Here is a 15910-nt window from a genome sequence, read left to right as displayed (position 1 = left end):
TTCCCCCCACCCCCCTTTTTTTTTCTTTGGTTTTTGGGTCACACCCGGCTTTGCTCAGGGGTTACTCCTGGCTCTGAGCTCAGAAATCGCCCCTGGCAGGCTGGGGGGACCATATGGGATGCCAGGATTGGAACCAATGACCTTCTGCATGAAAGGCAAACACCTTACCTTCATGCTATCTCTCTGGCCCTGCTGCTTCCCCTTTTAAGTGTGGTTATGGCACTTTAAAACCTAAGAATTCTCATTTGCAATACTGGTCCTGGAACATTTATTTCTAGTATTCATACCAAATCAGATCTTTATTAATTCCCAACTGTGACTTAAAAAAACTGGAGAATTCATATTTATTGAATAACTGATGTGACAACCTGGAATTTCTGAATTCCAAATAAATAAGTTTTACTTTAACATTTGATTTGATATTCTATAGTACCAATAAATTTGGTAATAGTTCTGTTGACCTAACAGCTGACCAACCACATTCTCCATTTCTCCTTCAACAGTTGAGTAGTAAGTCCTCTGAGGTATATCTTTCTCTCAGGTGATGGTCTATTGCCCTCCTTTCTGTACAATCTGGGCGAAACGACTGGTAATAGCAAGAGTAGTGTCAATGAAGCGGTCCACACAGCTTGAAAGACAATTTTCAGTGCGAGAGTCTAAACGATTTCCAGGCTTATCCACACATTTGTCCCAACATAGTTCCATGAAGTGATGTACCTGAGGAAAGGGGGGAAAAAAAACACCATTGGGAGCTGCAGATTGTCCTAACCATTACTTTCCTATTTTCTTACTATTTTCAATCATGGGACTAAAGGTTGTGCCACTAAACCAAAGAATATTTACCTCTTTTTTTCTTTTGGTTTTTGGGTCACACCGGCTGTGTTCAGGGGTTACTCCTGGCTGTCTGCTAGAAATAGCTCCTGGCAGGCACGGGGAACCATATGGGACACCGGGATTCGAACCAACTACCTTTGGTCCTGGATCGGCTGCTTGCAAGGCAAACGCTGCTGTGCTTTCTCTCCGGGCCCGAATATTTACCTCTTAAGTTTTCAAAGTTTTGTAAATTTTTGTAATGAAATGTCTCCTAACTATAATTATTTTCCATTATGAAACCCGTGTTTGCTGAACACAAAATTTCTGATCACGCATTTTTTAAAATTTAGTCCCTAATACAGGACAATTAACGAGATGAATACGTTTCCACTTGACTCCTAATATGCCATTCCTAAGCATTTTCCAAAATTCCTGAACAGGATTCATATTACTTTAGGGGAAGGGTAGAACACAACCTGTGGTGCTTGGAGGTCCAATGCGAGTCGCCTGCCTGCAAAGAAAATGCTTCAAATCCTTTCATTAGCTGGCCTCACAGTTTTTAATGTTTTAAAATTCTTAGCTTTTTCTTTTCTTGGGGGGGGGGGGCTGTATCATGAATACATTTACGATGCTGTTAAGGATTATGGGGGGGGAAAGCACCTACCCGCACAGATAAACGTGGCTTTTTATCATGTTTGGGTCCCAGATTTCGAATCAGGGTTCTGGTTCCTTACCTTCTAGGAAACCCCTTCCACCCCTCGATAAAATCCCTAGCTGTGGACAGAACCATTGTCATTCATAGTGGAATGAATTCACTGAGCATCCAGGCGAGTAGGTCCAGGTATTTGAAGGCGGATGGATGGATCCACCCAGCTTCAGATGAGGACTTGACTGCCCAAGGCCAAGCGGGGTTTGACCTTGCTTATGGTTATTTTGCTTTGTTTTTGGGTAACTCGGGCAGCGCTCAGGGGCCACTCCTGGCTCAGGGGACCCTATGGGATGCCGGGATTCGAACCACCATCTTTCTGCATGCAAGGCAGACGCCCCACTTCCATGCTATCTCTCCAGCCCCTGACCTTGCTCATGGGACTCCAACGTCCAGTTTTAAACACGGACACTTCCCTAATCCCGTTCTCCTGCAGCCATCGTGCAGGATTCAGAGTCCTGCGGGGCGATCGAAGAGCGGACCCGCAGTGAAAGAAAGCAGCCTGGTGGAGACCGGGTCAAGGTTCGAACCCCGGAGTCCTCTAGGTGATGCAGAGCCCGAATGTCCCATGCCAAGCTAGCAGAACGGCCACCCACCGTCTCTGGGGTGGCCATCAGACTGCCCGTGGGTGCCAGACACCTGGATTTAATTTAACCCTCCTTTCCCTTTGGCCCGTGTCCCCCGGATCCCGCACCTGTGCCGTGAACTGCGCCTTCTGCTGTTCGGCCGCGACCAGGCGCTGCAACTCGGCTTCACCCACCTCTCCCAACTCCGCCATGGTTTCGCGTTCGCCAGATCCGAAGGGGCCGGCGGGCGTGCGCATGCGTAGAGCACGCAACCGCCCCCGACGACTTCCGGTTCATCGGGTCACGACTTCTTGTTTAACAGTCCACAACTTCCGGTTTATTTGTACGTCCCCGAAGTGCTGGAGGCGCCGGGAGATTGCTTCCGGGTGAGTGGGTGACCTTGAGCCCTCCGGCGCAACATGGCGGCCCTCTGGCGGTTAGGTGTCCTCTGCGGTGCCCAAGGAGGCCGAGGTGAGAGGTTCTAGGCAATTGAGGCGCGGAGAGCAGCCTTCTCCGGTCCGTGATTGGGGTACGGGAAAGACAAGACGCCTCTGATGGGTGGCGAGGCGCAGGATACTCCCCTCTCGAATGCAGTCCCCTCCGTCCTTCTGCATGCAATGCCAACGCCCTACCTCCATGCTAAATCTCCAGTCCCACATTGGTGCTTTTTGCAGAGTGTGTGGGTGCGTTTTGAGCCTTGGGTGTAAGGGAGTTGGTGGGTTGGAATGTGAGGGTGTGTGTGTGTCTGTTTCCATCGTTAGTGCCATACCAGGGATGTGCAGATGAAGGAAACAGTTTCTGCTTAGAGTTTTCAAGGGTCCCTCCTGGCTCTGCACTCAGGAATTTATTCTGTTGGGGTTCAGGGGATCATATAGCATGCTGGGAATGGAACCAATGGGTTAGCTGCATGTCGAGCAAGTTCCTTATCTACTATAGATATCTACTACTACTATACTATCTCTCCAGCCCCTAAGGATAAAAGATAAAATAAAGATAAAATATAAAAGATATTATATTCTTTTTTTTTTGATATATTCTTTAATTGTTTTAACAATGTCGCTGTCGCTGTAGCCCACCACCGCACGGGATAACAACACTATGATACAAAGCGGCTAAGTAACTTGAATTTTGCAGCGCAAGGTTAGGAGATGAATCTGGAAAAGTGAGGTGGAAGCTAATCACAGAACTTGCCATGATTTGGGTGCTTGGAGATTACAACCAGCGGCGGTGTCTAGGGTTTATTCCTGGCTCACCTTAGGAGTGACCCCTGGTAGTGAGTGCATGGTTGACCATATGTTTCAAGAATCCAACCCGGGTCTTTGGAAGGGGTGTTCCCTGGTGTAGGGTAATCTTTGGAAGAGTCAGCAGAGGCCAGTGAGATAGCTCAAAAGGGCTGAGATATATGTTTTGCTTGTATTTGTTTGCCTTGGGTTTTATAAATCCCTGGCACCATTTCTTGATCCCTGAGCATTGCTTCAGTGTGCTCTAAAGAAAGCATTGATCTGGACTTGCAGTTTAGATTAATCGGGGTTTTTTTTTTAAGGTTTTGTTTATGTTTTGGGATTACATTCCGGAGTGCTTAGGGGTTACTCCTGGCTCTGCGCTCAGAAATCGCCCCTGGCAGGCACAAGGGACCATATGGGATGCTGGGATTCGAACCACCTTCCCTCCTGGGTGGACTGCTTGCAAGGCAAACGCCCTACCATTATGCTATCATCTCTCTGGCCCCAGATTAACCATTTTAATAATTGTTAACTGACCATCTTAGAGAAAATAGGGTAAACTAAGACTCTGCTCTGGGAAATAAGGCAGGACATGAATGGAGTTGTCCAACCAAGGATGGTAAAGCCTAAACTTTGAATTTAGCCTATAAAATGGCTTCATGAAATTAAGGATAACCAGCAGTAAGATATTTTGGCAAAAAAAAAATTTTTTTTTTTGGTTTTTGGGTCACACCGGGCAGCACTCAGGGGTTACTCCTGGCTCTATGGTCAGAAATTGCTCCTGGCAGGCTTGGGGGACCATATGGGATGCCGGGATTCGAACCATCGTCCTTCTGCATGTAAGGCAAACGCCCTACCTCCATGCTATCTCTCCAGCCCCCTGTTTGGCAAAATTTAATAGGACGTGACTTTCAGATTTGGGTGAGGTTGGAGTATAGTTGTTATGCCATTAAAATTGGAGACTTCCAAGTAGGAAACAAGATCAGATGACAATGTTAATGGGAAGATTTCAGGTTTGTAATTTAGACAATAAAGGATTTTTTTCTTTTTTCTTTTTTTTTGTTTTTGGTTTTTCGGGCCACACCCGTTTGATGCTCCGGGGTTACTCCTGGCTAAGCGCTCAAAAATTGCCCCCGGCTTGGGGGGACCATATGGGATGCCGGGGGATTGAACCGTGGTCCTTCCTTGGCTAGCGCTTGCAAGGCAGACACCTTACCTCTAGTGCCACCTCGCCGGCCCTGGATTTTTTTCTTTTTGTACCACATCTGGCAGTGCTTGCCTTAAACGAGGTTAAATGCATGAAACGAGGTTCAATCTTCTGAGTCCAAACTTGGGAGGAAGTACGGGGGAGGTGGGTGGGGATGCAAGAGGAAATGGATATGAGATAGTCAGAGAATCAAAGGGAGAAATAGTAGAGAACTTTGTCAAAAAGGAAAGAAATGAAGCTTCCTCAATGCCAGGTAATGCAGAAAAATTCATTGAGTTAAAAAATGAACAGTACTTGTTGGATAGGTTTATATGGAGACCATTGACAACTTAGCAAAGCTGGGTTGAAGAATGATTGGAAAACAGGAAGTAGAGGTTATTTATGCCATGTTTTAGAGAAACATAGTTGGAAAGGATAGAGAAAGGACAGAGGACATGGGCATTAGAGGACACATTGTCAAGGGAAAGGTTAAGTGCATTACATCAGTCAAGAAGAAATGGCCAATTGGAAGGAAGGAGGGGTTAAAGATGACCTTTTGTCAAGTACTAATAATTTTCTGAAAATTATGCTCAGGGGTTATTATGTGACTTGCAACACATAATCACAAATAACCCCTGAGCATCATGGTGTGGCCCCAAAACAACAAAATATCAAAGTCTCAATTTGTAAAATGAAGGTAGCACTTATTAATATCCTGTTGAAAAATAAAACATGCAAGGTACTCAGCATAATTTTCAGAAAATTATTGGGGCGGGGAGGGGGTCACACCCAGCAGCGCTCATGGGTTACTCCTGGCTCTATGCTCAGAAATCGCTCCTGGCAGGCTCAGGTAATCATATGGAATCCCAGGATTCAAACCACCTTTCTCCTGCATCTAAGGCAAATGTCCTACCCCTGTGCTATCTCCGGCTCATTTTTTTTTGGGGGGGGGGAACCCCGGAGATCGAACTGAGGTCCATTCTGGGTCAGCCGCGTGCAAGGCAAATGCCCTACAACTGCACTATCACTCCTGCCCCAAATTGAGACTTTGAGTATTTAACATATTCTTTTATTATTTCAATGACTAATAATTAGAGTCAAGTGAACTGAGGTCTAATTTTTTTTTTTTTTTTTTAATCAAAAGGCAGTATCTAAAAGGGAACAGGAGCTGGAGCAGTGGCGTAAATGGTAGGATGTTTGCCATGCAAGTGCTAACATGGGACGGACCTCAGTTCGATCCCCTGGCATCTCATATGGTCCTCCAAGCCAGCAGCGATTTCTGAGTGCATAGCCAGGAGTAATTCCTGAGTGTCATTGGGTGTGGCCTAAAAACCAAAAATAAAATAAAATAAAAGGGGACAGAATGGGATGAGCTCGAGGACAAGTGGAAAAATTGATTTGAATAGGAGGAATTAGTAGTTGATCTTTCCAAACTAGCTATCTTCCTAAGGACAAAAGTTGTTGTATTTTATTTTATTTTATTATTATTATTTTTTGGGGGGGGCCATACCTGCAGCTCTCAGGGGTTACACCTGGCTCTATGCTCAGAAATCTCTCCTGGAAGGCCTAAGGACCCTATGGGATTCTGGGGACTGAACCCAGTTTGGTCCCTGGTTGACTGCGTACAAGGAAATGCCCTACCTGATGTGCTTTCGCTCCAGCCCCAAATAGATTTGTTTTGTTTTGGTTTTTGGGCCAAACCCAGTGACACTCGGGTTACTCCTGGCTCTGTGCTCAGAAGTTACTCCTGACAGGCTCAAGGGACCATATAGGATGCTGGGGATCAAACCCAGGTCAGCCGCATGCAAGGCAAATGTCCTACCTCCTGTGCTATCATCTCTCTAGCCTGGGGTGGTGAACAGGATTTTTACCCTCACTCAAAATGACAAAATGCAATATGTGTTTAATATATTATTGTTAAAATTTATGCTTTTGTGTGAGTGTCTGTTTTGGCAGATCACTGCGTGGTGTGGCTCTTTGACTCACAGTTTAAAATTTTGGCTCTTTGTGTCGAACTTGTTCGCCACCCCTGCTCTAGCCCCATCTTTCTTGCTTGTTCTGAACATGATCTATATAGTCGTTGATTATATGACACACTGTCATTATTTTTGTTTGTTTGCCTTGGTTTTTGGGCCATACCCTCTGGTGCCAAGGGACAACCCCTGACTGTTTGAGTAACCCCTGGTAGTTGGGGAACTATGTACTGTACTACCTGTCCATAATACTTTTTTTGTTTTTGTTTTTGGTCCATACCCGGTGATGCTCAAGGGTATTTGCTCAGAAATCACTCCTGGCTTGGGGACCATATGGGATGCCGGAGATTGAACCACAGTCCGTCCTAGATTAGTGCGTTCAAGGCAAATGCCCTACCGCTTGTGCCATCGTTCTGGCCCTGTACTTTAATACTTTCATATGGTTTGTTTATTTTCGGGGGCTTACCTAATAGTGCTCAGGATTTATTCCTGGTTGTTGCTCAGGGATCACTCCTGGTGGTGGGAGGTCAATCAGCGATCACTCCTCTGAGACCATACATAGTGTTTGGAATCAAATCCAGGTTGAGTATCTGCAAGGCAAATGCCATCTGCTATACTATCTGGCCCTTCATATGGTTTTTATAAATAGTTGAATAAATGGGAGAAAAATTGCTATCATTTATTTTTAGATGTTAATAAAATATGGCCCTTTCACATAATGGTTCTTTGATCTTTTAATAACTGAGTTCATTGTTACTCAGTGGAATTGATGCTGTCCTCATTTTACAGATGAGAATTCCCATTTGGATTTATAGATTTTTTTTTTTGGTTTTTGGGCCACACCCAGCGGTGCTCAGGGGTTACTCCTGGCTGTCTGCTCAGAAAGAAATAGCTCCTGGCAGGCACGGGGGACCATATGGGATGCCGGATTCGAACCAACCACCTTTGATCCTGGATCGGCTGCTTGCAAGGCAAACGCTGCTGTGCTATCTCTCCGGGCCCTATAGATTGTTTTTGGTGATAGAAATGTATCAGTCTATTAAAAAAAGAAATGCTGCACTGAAGAGGTAGTACAGTGGTAGGGCATTTGCCTTGCCTTGCACATGGCTGATCCCGGTTCAATCCCCTGGTATCCCATTTGGTACCCACTTGGAGTCATTCTTCAGTCCAAAGCCCGGAGTAGCCCTGAGCCCAGCCAGGTGTGACCCAAACACCCATCCCTCCATAATGAAATGCTTAGTCTGGAGAGATAGTAAGTGAACTGAGCACATGTTTTTCCTATGGGAGGTCTGGCTTCAGTCTTCGTACCATGTGGTCCCTTCTTGAACACTACCAAGGGTAGACCCCAGCACTGCCAACCGTGGCCCCAAAACAAAGCATAAAATGCACTGGTGAAGGGGGGTATTCTGTTTATGATTGAAACCCAACTACAATCATGCTTGTAATCATGGTGCTTAAATAAAGATTTTTATATATTAAAAAAAAATAAAAATAAAATATTAAGGAAAAAGCTAATGATTCCCTTAATTTTTTTTTTCCTCAGCTCTGTTGTTCCGAACCCAGGTGGTCAGACCTGCTTGTGTCTCAACAATTCTTCAGGACCCACCTTCTATAAGATTCAGTGGGCTGCAGCATATTCATCTGTCACCCAGCCGTCATGGTATGTTTTATTTGTTGCTGCTGTTTTCATGACTTAGAACATCTTCACCTGGTCCACTTATCATTTCTTTGATGGGACTGGCTAATTGAGGCAGAAGAAGGGGAGGGCCTTTATTTTCCTTTTTTTTTTTTTTTGGGTTTTGGGTTTTGGGTTATACCCAGAAGCGCTCAGGGGTTACTCCTGGCTCCACATTCAGAAATCACTCCTGGCAGGCGTGGGGGACTATATGGGATGCCGGGATTTGAACCACTGACCTTCTGCATGAAAGGCAAATACCTGGGGCCGGGAAGGTGGCGCTAGAGGTAAGGTGTCTGCCTTGCAAGCGCTAGCGTAGGATGGACCGCGGTTCGATCCCCCGGCATCCCATATGGTCCCCCCAAGCCAGGAGCGACTTCTGAGCGTATAGCCAGGAGTAACCCCTGAGCATTAAACGGGTGTGGCCCAAAAACCAAAAAAAAAAAAAAAAAAAAGAAAGGCAAATACCTTACCTCCATCCTATCTCTCCGGCCCGGGAGAGCCTCTTTTGTAAGTGATGTCCAAAGAAGATCTTGTCTAAACTGCATAGGTAATACCAGTATGATTGAATGGTACATTTGGGCTCACAGTTTTATGGTCTGAGTCTTACTTTGAAAAAACAAAACAAAACAGAACAAGACTTTCTTTTAAAAAAAAAAAAAAAAAAAAGAAGTAGCTTTGGGATTAGAGCAATAGTACAGTGAGTAGGGTGTTTGCCTTGCATGTGGACTTCCTGGGTTCAATCCCTGGCATACCAGAGGGTCCCCTGAACCTCAAAACCAAAAAAAAAAAAAAAAAAAAAAAAAAAAAAAGCTCTTTAGGAAGAGCCCATTTACTAAGTCAAAGAATTTAGTTACTCTTATTTTATTTAGCTAATATAGTAGGGCCAGGCCTAATAGTTTAGAATAGTAAATGGTAAACAATTTAAAAATTCATGTGTATTTGTTAAATTGACCTGCTTATTTTCCTTTAGGTTGATATTAAATGAGTATGGCAGTCCTTGAATGAAAACTTTTTTGGTCGGGGATACTCAGTGGCTCTCAGGGGTTGGGTTCTCCTGTGCTCAGAAATTACTCCTGGCAGACTTGGGGGATCATATTAGTTGTTGGGGATCGAACCCAGATCGACTGCATGCAAAACAAATGCTCTTCCTATTGTACTATCACTCCAACCTGAATGAAAACATTTTAGATATTAGTATAATTAGTCTCTGGAGCCAGAGAATAGTATAACAGATAACATCCACTAGTGTTACGGGTTAATTCTGATTTTACAACTCAGGAATCACTCCTGGTAGACTCACAGGACTATATGGGATGCTGGAGATCAAACCTGGGTTGGCTGCATTCGAGGCAAGTTCTCTACTCACTGCACTATCTCTCTGGCCCATGCTTTTTTGTTTGTTTTGGTGCTGGGGATTACACTTGAATTATATCCCTGACCACCTGTAGAGAAGCTGTGTTTTTTGTTTTGTTTTGTTTTGTGGATACCCCCATGGGTGTGGGTGTTCCTGGCTGTTCAGCTTATGTTGCTTGGGGCAATGATATGAGGTGCAGGGATTAACCTGGGGTCAGCTGCATGTATATGCAGATAGTTTATTTACAATATAACCTTTCTGGCTCCTAATAAAGCAATTTTAGGGCTGTAGCAATAGTGCAGTGGTAGGGCGTTTGCCTTGCACTTGGCTGATCCAGGATGACCCTGGGCTCTATCCCTGGCATCCCTTATGATCTCCCTAGTCAGGAACAATTTCTGAGCACATAGCCAGGAGTAACACCTGAGTGTCACTGGGTATGGCCCAAAAAATTCAAAAAAAAAAAAAATAAAAGAAGAAAAATTTTCTAACAAAGCAATTTTAACCTGGATTGGATGGACTAAAGGAGAACCCCTAATAAAGTTTTGTGTATTTTTTTTTTTTGCTGTATTGTATTATATGCATATTTCTAGGAAGTAGCTCCATTCTTTATTAGATTCAAAAAGCAAAAATGGGGGCTGGAGCAGTGGCGTGGAGCGGTAAGGCTACCGGCGCTAGCCTAGGACAGACCATGATTCGGTCCCCGGGCATCCCATATGGTCCCCAAACCAGGAGCAATTTCTGAGCACATAGCCAGGAGTAACCCCTGAGCACTGGGTGTGCCCCCCTCCCCCAAAAAAAACAAACAAAAAAAGAAAATAACAGAAAGGAAAAGTGTGTTTCAAAAAGGTAGCTCATTTAATTTTATTTATTTTTAATTTTCATTTTTTTTAATTTTTATTATTTATTTTTTTATTATTTTGTATTTTTTGGGCCGCACTTGGTGATATTCAGGGATTACTCCTGGCTCTTCTCTCAGAAATCATTTCTGGTAGCAATGATAGCGCAGTGGTAGGGTATCCTGGTAGGGGCCAGAGCGATGATGCAGTGGTAGAACATTTGCCTTGCATGCGATTGACCCAGGATAGACTGTGGTTCGATCCCCCGGTATCCCATATGGTCTCCCAAGCCAGGAGTGATCCCTGAGCATCACCGGGTGTGGCCCAAAAATATCCAAAAAAAAAAAAAAAAAAAGAAGAAATCATTTCTGGTAGGCTCAGCAGACCATTTGGGATGCCAGGAATTGAATCCAGGTCTGTCCTGGGTTTGCCTCATGCAAGGCAAGTGCCTTAATGCTGTGCTATCACTCTGGCCCCCTTGGAGGAAAGATTTTTGTGATAATCTGTAATTACATTAATAGTTATTTACCTAGTAGTAATCAACAAGAAAAAGTGGAGAAAATAATGGAGAAGAGAGGGTGAAAAAAAGCTTGGGAGACCAAAAATAATTTATGCTGGCTTTGAGATGTGCCTGTTGGTTTCATTTTTGGATTTTTTTTTATATTACGTTGAGTGATTAGAGGATATAAATAAAAGAATCATGTTTTAATGGAATTTCTCTGATGCCAGTAACCTACTTACAATGCCTACTTAAGTTAAAAGATATTCATTATACTGAAGATGAGGAATGACTTAATTTTACTGAGACTTTTTTTTTCTTCTTTTTAAAACAGGAATGCACATATATTAAAATGTAACCTTTTCACTTACACAAAGTATCTAGAACAGGCATATGTGGGTGTCCAGGGTTAGGAAGGAAGGGGAAAAGTAAGGAAAATGAATGTGGGTGTGGTACACAACTCTGGGATATACTAAAAACATTAATTGCACACTTTAAATTGGTGATCTTCTTTCTGTTTTCTTGCCCACAAGCAAAATTTATCTGTCTTCCAAGTAATTTACATATAGGCATTGAGGCATCCTATAACAAAAGACTTGGGTGTTCTTTATATGACTGAAACCCAACTACAAGCATGTTTGTAATCAAGTTGTATACATAAAGATATTAAAAAAAAAGATTGGAAGGGCCTGAGTGATAGTAATAGCAGGTAAAATGTTTTTTGCCTTGTACAAGGCAGATTCGTGTTCAACCCCCGAAGTGTCCCCTAAGACCTGCTAGGTGTAAACTCTTAAGCAGTGGAGGTTGTGGCCCCAAAACAAACAAACAAAAACAACAACAAAAGAAAAGGCTTGGGAGATCATACAGAGCATAGTGTAAGGCACTTGTCTTGTAGGCAACTGATATACTGGCAAATGGCTTTTGAGAACTGTCTGGAGAGATAGCATAGTACTGCCGTATGTGGGCCCCTCAGGTGTGTGTGCTCCCCGCATAGAGAAGGCAGAAAGTATCTACATCTTAACCTTTTAATGTTAAAATATACTGTTCTTTTGAGTTACCTTTTGGCAAAAATTGAATATAAGGGGCATTTATTTCCCTATTCAACTGTTATGGATCTGGTTTTTTCTGTAGCTGGTTCCAAGGCTGCTTCTCTCCACTGGACTGGTGAAAGGGTGGTCAGTGTTTTGCTCCTGGGCCTGCTTCCAGCTGCTTATTTGAGTCCTAGCTCTGCAGTTGACTACTCCCTGGCTGCAGCCCTCAGTCTTCATAGCCACTGGCAAGTACAGTTCTATTACATGGGTGGTGTGTATGTGTGTGTGTGTGTGTGTGTGTGTGTGTGTGTGTGTGTGTGTAAAGTCACATTTCTGTAGAAATGTAAGTTTGTCAATAGATTTTAAAACCTGTGTGTGTAGTAGTAGTAGTAGTAGTAGTAGTAGTAGTAGTAGTAGTAGTAGTAGTAGTAATAGTAGCAGTGAGAGTACAGTTCTATTACTTGGGTGGTGTGTGTGTGTGTGTAAAGTAGTGAGCATATTAGAGCAAAGTCACATTTCTGTAGAAATGTAAATTTGTCAATAGATTTTAAAACCTGTAGAAAATTTGAAAACGTAAAAAGTGTGTATGTGTCCATCTCTCTGTTTAATGTACAAGTTCCCCAATATTTCTTGGGAAAAAGTCTATGTGAATTACTAAAAAATGAGAACAGGGAATAATTCTTTAGTCATACATATAATACACTTTTAATTATAATTGGTTTTTAGATAATTCATTAATTCTTTGTCCTTTTCAGACATGCAGATTACTTGGGAAGTATTATTTAGAATTGTGCTGTGGTTCTTTCAATGTTTTGTCTTTTTAAACTCACATTAATTCGACTTTGTTCCATTTACCTGGTGAGGCTGGGGACTATACCCCGCCCAATTTTAGGGATTCGTTAAGTGCCAGGGATTCACCACGGCTCCCAGGGGGAAAGTCACTCAAGCCTTGGAACTATTTATTTGTCCCTGCCCCTATTTCTTCACTTGTTTGAACTCATCTGCATTCAGATTGATGGATCATTTCCTCCTTAAGTCACTTTTTTTTTTGGTTTCCTAGACTATATACTTAGTATTACACCTTATTAACTTTCTTCTCAGACTCCTCTTATTAGCTTCTCAGACTCTTCTGCAAGCTCCTCTTGTCTGACTTGTGTACAATGAAGTTTCCAGATCTCAATCTAAGTCTTCTAATTTCTCTTTTTGAAAACTTTTCCTAAGTAAAGTGAAATCTGATCTCTTGAGCTGAAAACTTGTGTTTCCTATTGCCAAAATTGTTTCTTACCCAAAGTTCCTTTTGATTTCCCTTGAAAACCTTCCCCATTCTTTAACTTAGAGATATATTCAAGACACAATTTTTTTTTTTTTTTTTTTTTTTTGGTTTTTGGGTCACACCCGGCAGTGCTCAAGGGTTACTCCTGGCTTTATGCTCAGAAATCAACTCTGGCAGGCTCGGGGGACCATATAGAACGCTGGGATTCGAACCATTGTCCTTCTGCATGCAAGGCAAACACCTTACTGCTGTGCTATCTCTCCGGCCCCCAGGAGCAATTTCTGAGTGCAGAGCCAGGAGTAAACCCTGAGCGTTGCTGGGTGTGGCTCAAAAACCAAAAAAAAAAAAAAAAAAAGTAAAATTGTAAAAGAATAAAATTGTGTCATTGGGCCAGAGAGATAGCACAGTGGTAGAGCATTTGCCTTGCACGCGGTCAACTCATGACAGATGGTAGTTCGATTTTCAGCATCCCATGTGGTTCCCCCCCCACCCCAGCCTGCCAGGGGTGATTTCTGAGCACCGCCTGGTGTGACCCCCCCCCAAATTATGTTATTCTTAGATTACTACAGTCTTAGAGCAGATCAGTGGTTTTCTACTGTCCTTTTTTTGGGGGGGTGGGGTAGGGGGGTGTCACACCCGGCGGTGCTCAGGGGTTACTACCTGATCTGTGCTCAGAAATTGCTCCTGGGATGCCAGGAATCCAATTAGAGTCTGTCCTAGGTTGGCCACATGCAAGGCAAAGGCCCTATCACTGTGATACTGCTCTAGCACCCCCACTGTTCTTTTTATTTTTGGGCACATCTAGCAGAATTCAGGACTTATTCATGGATCTGTGCTCAGGAATTACTCCTGGAAGAAATTAGGGGAGTAAATGGGATGCTAGGGAGCAAACCCAGGTTGGCCACATGCAGTCAAATCACTACCAATGGTTTTGGTCCTCACACTGTACTTTAGGTAAAATTCAAACTATTTTGTTTTCATTTTCTTGTTTGGAATTTTGGCCCATATCCCATAGTCTCAAGAACCATGTGCTGCCAGGGATCATATGTGGTGCTTAGGATTAAACCTGGGTCAGCTGTGTGCAATATAAGCGACTTATCTGCTATACAGTCTATTCACCCCTCAAACTGTATTTAGCTCTTTTTTTTTGTTTTTTTTTTTTTTTTGTTTTGGGTCACACAGGACTTACTCTTGGCTCTGCACTCAACAGTTAATCCTGGAAGTGCTCAGGGTTATCCTGTGGGATGCTGGGGATTAAACCCAGGTTGGCTGTGTGTAAGGCAAGCACCCTAACTTGTGGTTCTAGGACTCTGGTCCCTTATTTTGCTCTTTAGGGCCTTTTGCGATCTATCCTTACTTTCTATTTTCCTCTTATTGAGTCACAGTGTCTTTCTTACTTTTCAAAGATGTTAAGACCATTGTCACTTTAGTCTGGAATATTCATTCAGGTTATTCTTTGTAAAATAATTCTTCACAGACCAGGTTATAGAGTACATCCCTCACATATATATGGGCCTTATATGTGATCCTTGGTAAACCCTCAGAATGTTTCATATATAGATATGAAACGTATATGAATGTGTTTAAAAACGTTTTCTTTATCTTTCACTGGAATGCATATTCTAGTAAGGGTAGGGATATCTTTATTGTACTACCAACATGTGTAACAGGTTCTGGTACATATTGTCTGTATGAAAACTTATTTTTAAATAATGAAAAACTGGTAAGCATGTTTTAGTTTTTGGGGGAAAATCTTCCAGTTTTATAAATAGAATTTACCATTATATCTCTGATGTTAAAGTTCTATCTTTATGGGGCCGGAGAGATAGCACAGCGGCATTTGCCTTGAAGCTGACCCAGGACCTAAGGTGGTTGGTTCGAATCCCGGTGTCCCATAAGGTCCCCCGTGCCTGCCAGGAGCTATTTCTGAGCAGATAGCCAGAAGTAACCCCTGAGCGCTGCCGAGTGTGACCCAAAAAACAAACAAACAAACAAACAAACAAAAGTTCTATCTTTATGATATATAAATGATTTGGAAGTTAATATTAAGAATAAAATACATATTAGTTATATTTATTAGTAAAACACTTGATTTCTTCATTTAGGTGATGATTTTATTATCATAAATTTTAGTTTGAACCTTACTATTTTATGCAGCCAGTTATTTGTACAGCTTTTGACTGTGATTTTTCTTTTGTATTATTCTTTTTCTTTAGGGGCCTTGGACAAGTTGTTACTGACTATGTTCCAGGGGCTACAACACAGAAAGCTGCCAAGGCAGGTGTTTTGGCAATCTCAGCATTAACCTTTGCTGGTCTCTGTTATTTCAACTATCATGACGTGGGCATATGCAAAGCTGTTGCTATGCTGTGGAAGCTCTGATCTTTTTGACTTATACCCTGAGAATTGATTGTATACCTCTTTGCCTCTGCTCTCTCATGCCATTCAACTCACAATAAGGAGGAAATAGCAGATAAGTTCTTTGGTGAGATACACCTTTTCTGATCATCTGGTTATTTAAGAATTTAATCTTTGAGGAAATTATTTTTGAGGAGAGGTTTGAAAGGAATTACATTAAAAAATATAGTATGGCCATGGTAGAGTGCAGCTTTGCATGTATGTGGCCCTGGGTTCAATTCGTGGCACCAAAAAAAGAAAAAAATTATGAGACTGGATTCTATATTTTGGTGAGTAAATGACTCTCCCAGCTTTCTACAAGATTCTCTTTAAAAATCACTATATAACACACATGAGCTTTTATCTTTTAATTTA

At 42.6% G+C, this 15910-nt stretch overlaps 2 protein-coding genes across 2 annotated transcripts; one reads left to right on the top strand and one right to left on the bottom strand.

Moving 5' to 3' along the window:
* Positions 1–314: 314 nt before the first annotated feature.
* TIMM8B (translocase of inner mitochondrial membrane 8 homolog B) lies at positions 315–2344 on the bottom strand. Its single transcript, XM_049778694.1, has 2 exons — positions 2214–2344; positions 315–717 (listed from the first exon to the last, which is right to left on the bottom strand). Exons 1-2 carry the CDS (start codon positions 2340–2342, stop codon positions 550–552), a joined length of 297 nt encoding a protein of 98 aa, XP_049634651.1. The 5' UTR covers positions 2343–2344; the 3' UTR covers positions 315–549.
* A 112-nt stretch (positions 2345–2456) lies between these two features.
* SDHD (succinate dehydrogenase complex subunit D) lies at positions 2457–15687 on the top strand. Its single transcript, XM_049778698.1, has 4 exons — positions 2457–2556; positions 8011–8127; positions 11966–12110; positions 15355–15687. The coding sequence occupies exons 1-4, from the start codon at positions 2505–2507 to the stop codon at positions 15518–15520; spliced, it is 480 nt and encodes a 159-aa protein (XP_049634655.1). The 5' UTR covers positions 2457–2504; the 3' UTR covers positions 15521–15687.
* Positions 15688–15910: the final 223 nt, after the last annotated feature.

The sequence above is a fragment of the Suncus etruscus genome, chromosome 8, assembly GCF_024139225.1.
Source record: "Suncus etruscus isolate mSunEtr1 chromosome 8, mSunEtr1.pri.cur, whole genome shotgun sequence".
Taxonomy (NCBI): domain Eukaryota; kingdom Metazoa; phylum Chordata; class Mammalia; order Eulipotyphla; family Soricidae; genus Suncus; species Suncus etruscus.
This window is presented reverse-complemented; position numbering and strand designations above follow the sequence as displayed.

What these genes read in the sequence shown, in the direction of transcription:
- TIMM8B (XM_049778694.1), bottom strand. Translation starts at nt 2,342, where the DNA reads ATGCGCACGCCCGCCGGCCCCTTCGGATCTGGCGAACGCGAAACCATG. An exon ending in AGGCGCAGTTCACGGCACAG is followed by an intron (nt 718 to 2,213) that starts GTGCGGGATCCG and finishes CCCTTTCCTCAG; the next exon opens with GTACATCACTTCATGGAACT.
- SDHD (XM_049778698.1), top strand. Translation starts at nt 2,505, where the DNA reads ATGGCGGCCCTCTGGCGGTTAGGTGTCCTCTGCGGTGCCCAAGGAGGC. An exon ending in TCTGTCACCCAGCCGTCATG is followed by an intron (nt 8,128 to 11,965) that starts GTATGTTTTATT and finishes TTTTTTCTGTAG; the next exon opens with CTGGTTCCAAGGCTGCTTCT. An exon ending in CTCAGTCTTCATAGCCACTG is followed by an intron (nt 12,111 to 15,354) that starts GCAAGTACAGTT and finishes CTTTTTCTTTAG; the next exon opens with GGGCCTTGGACAAGTTGTTA.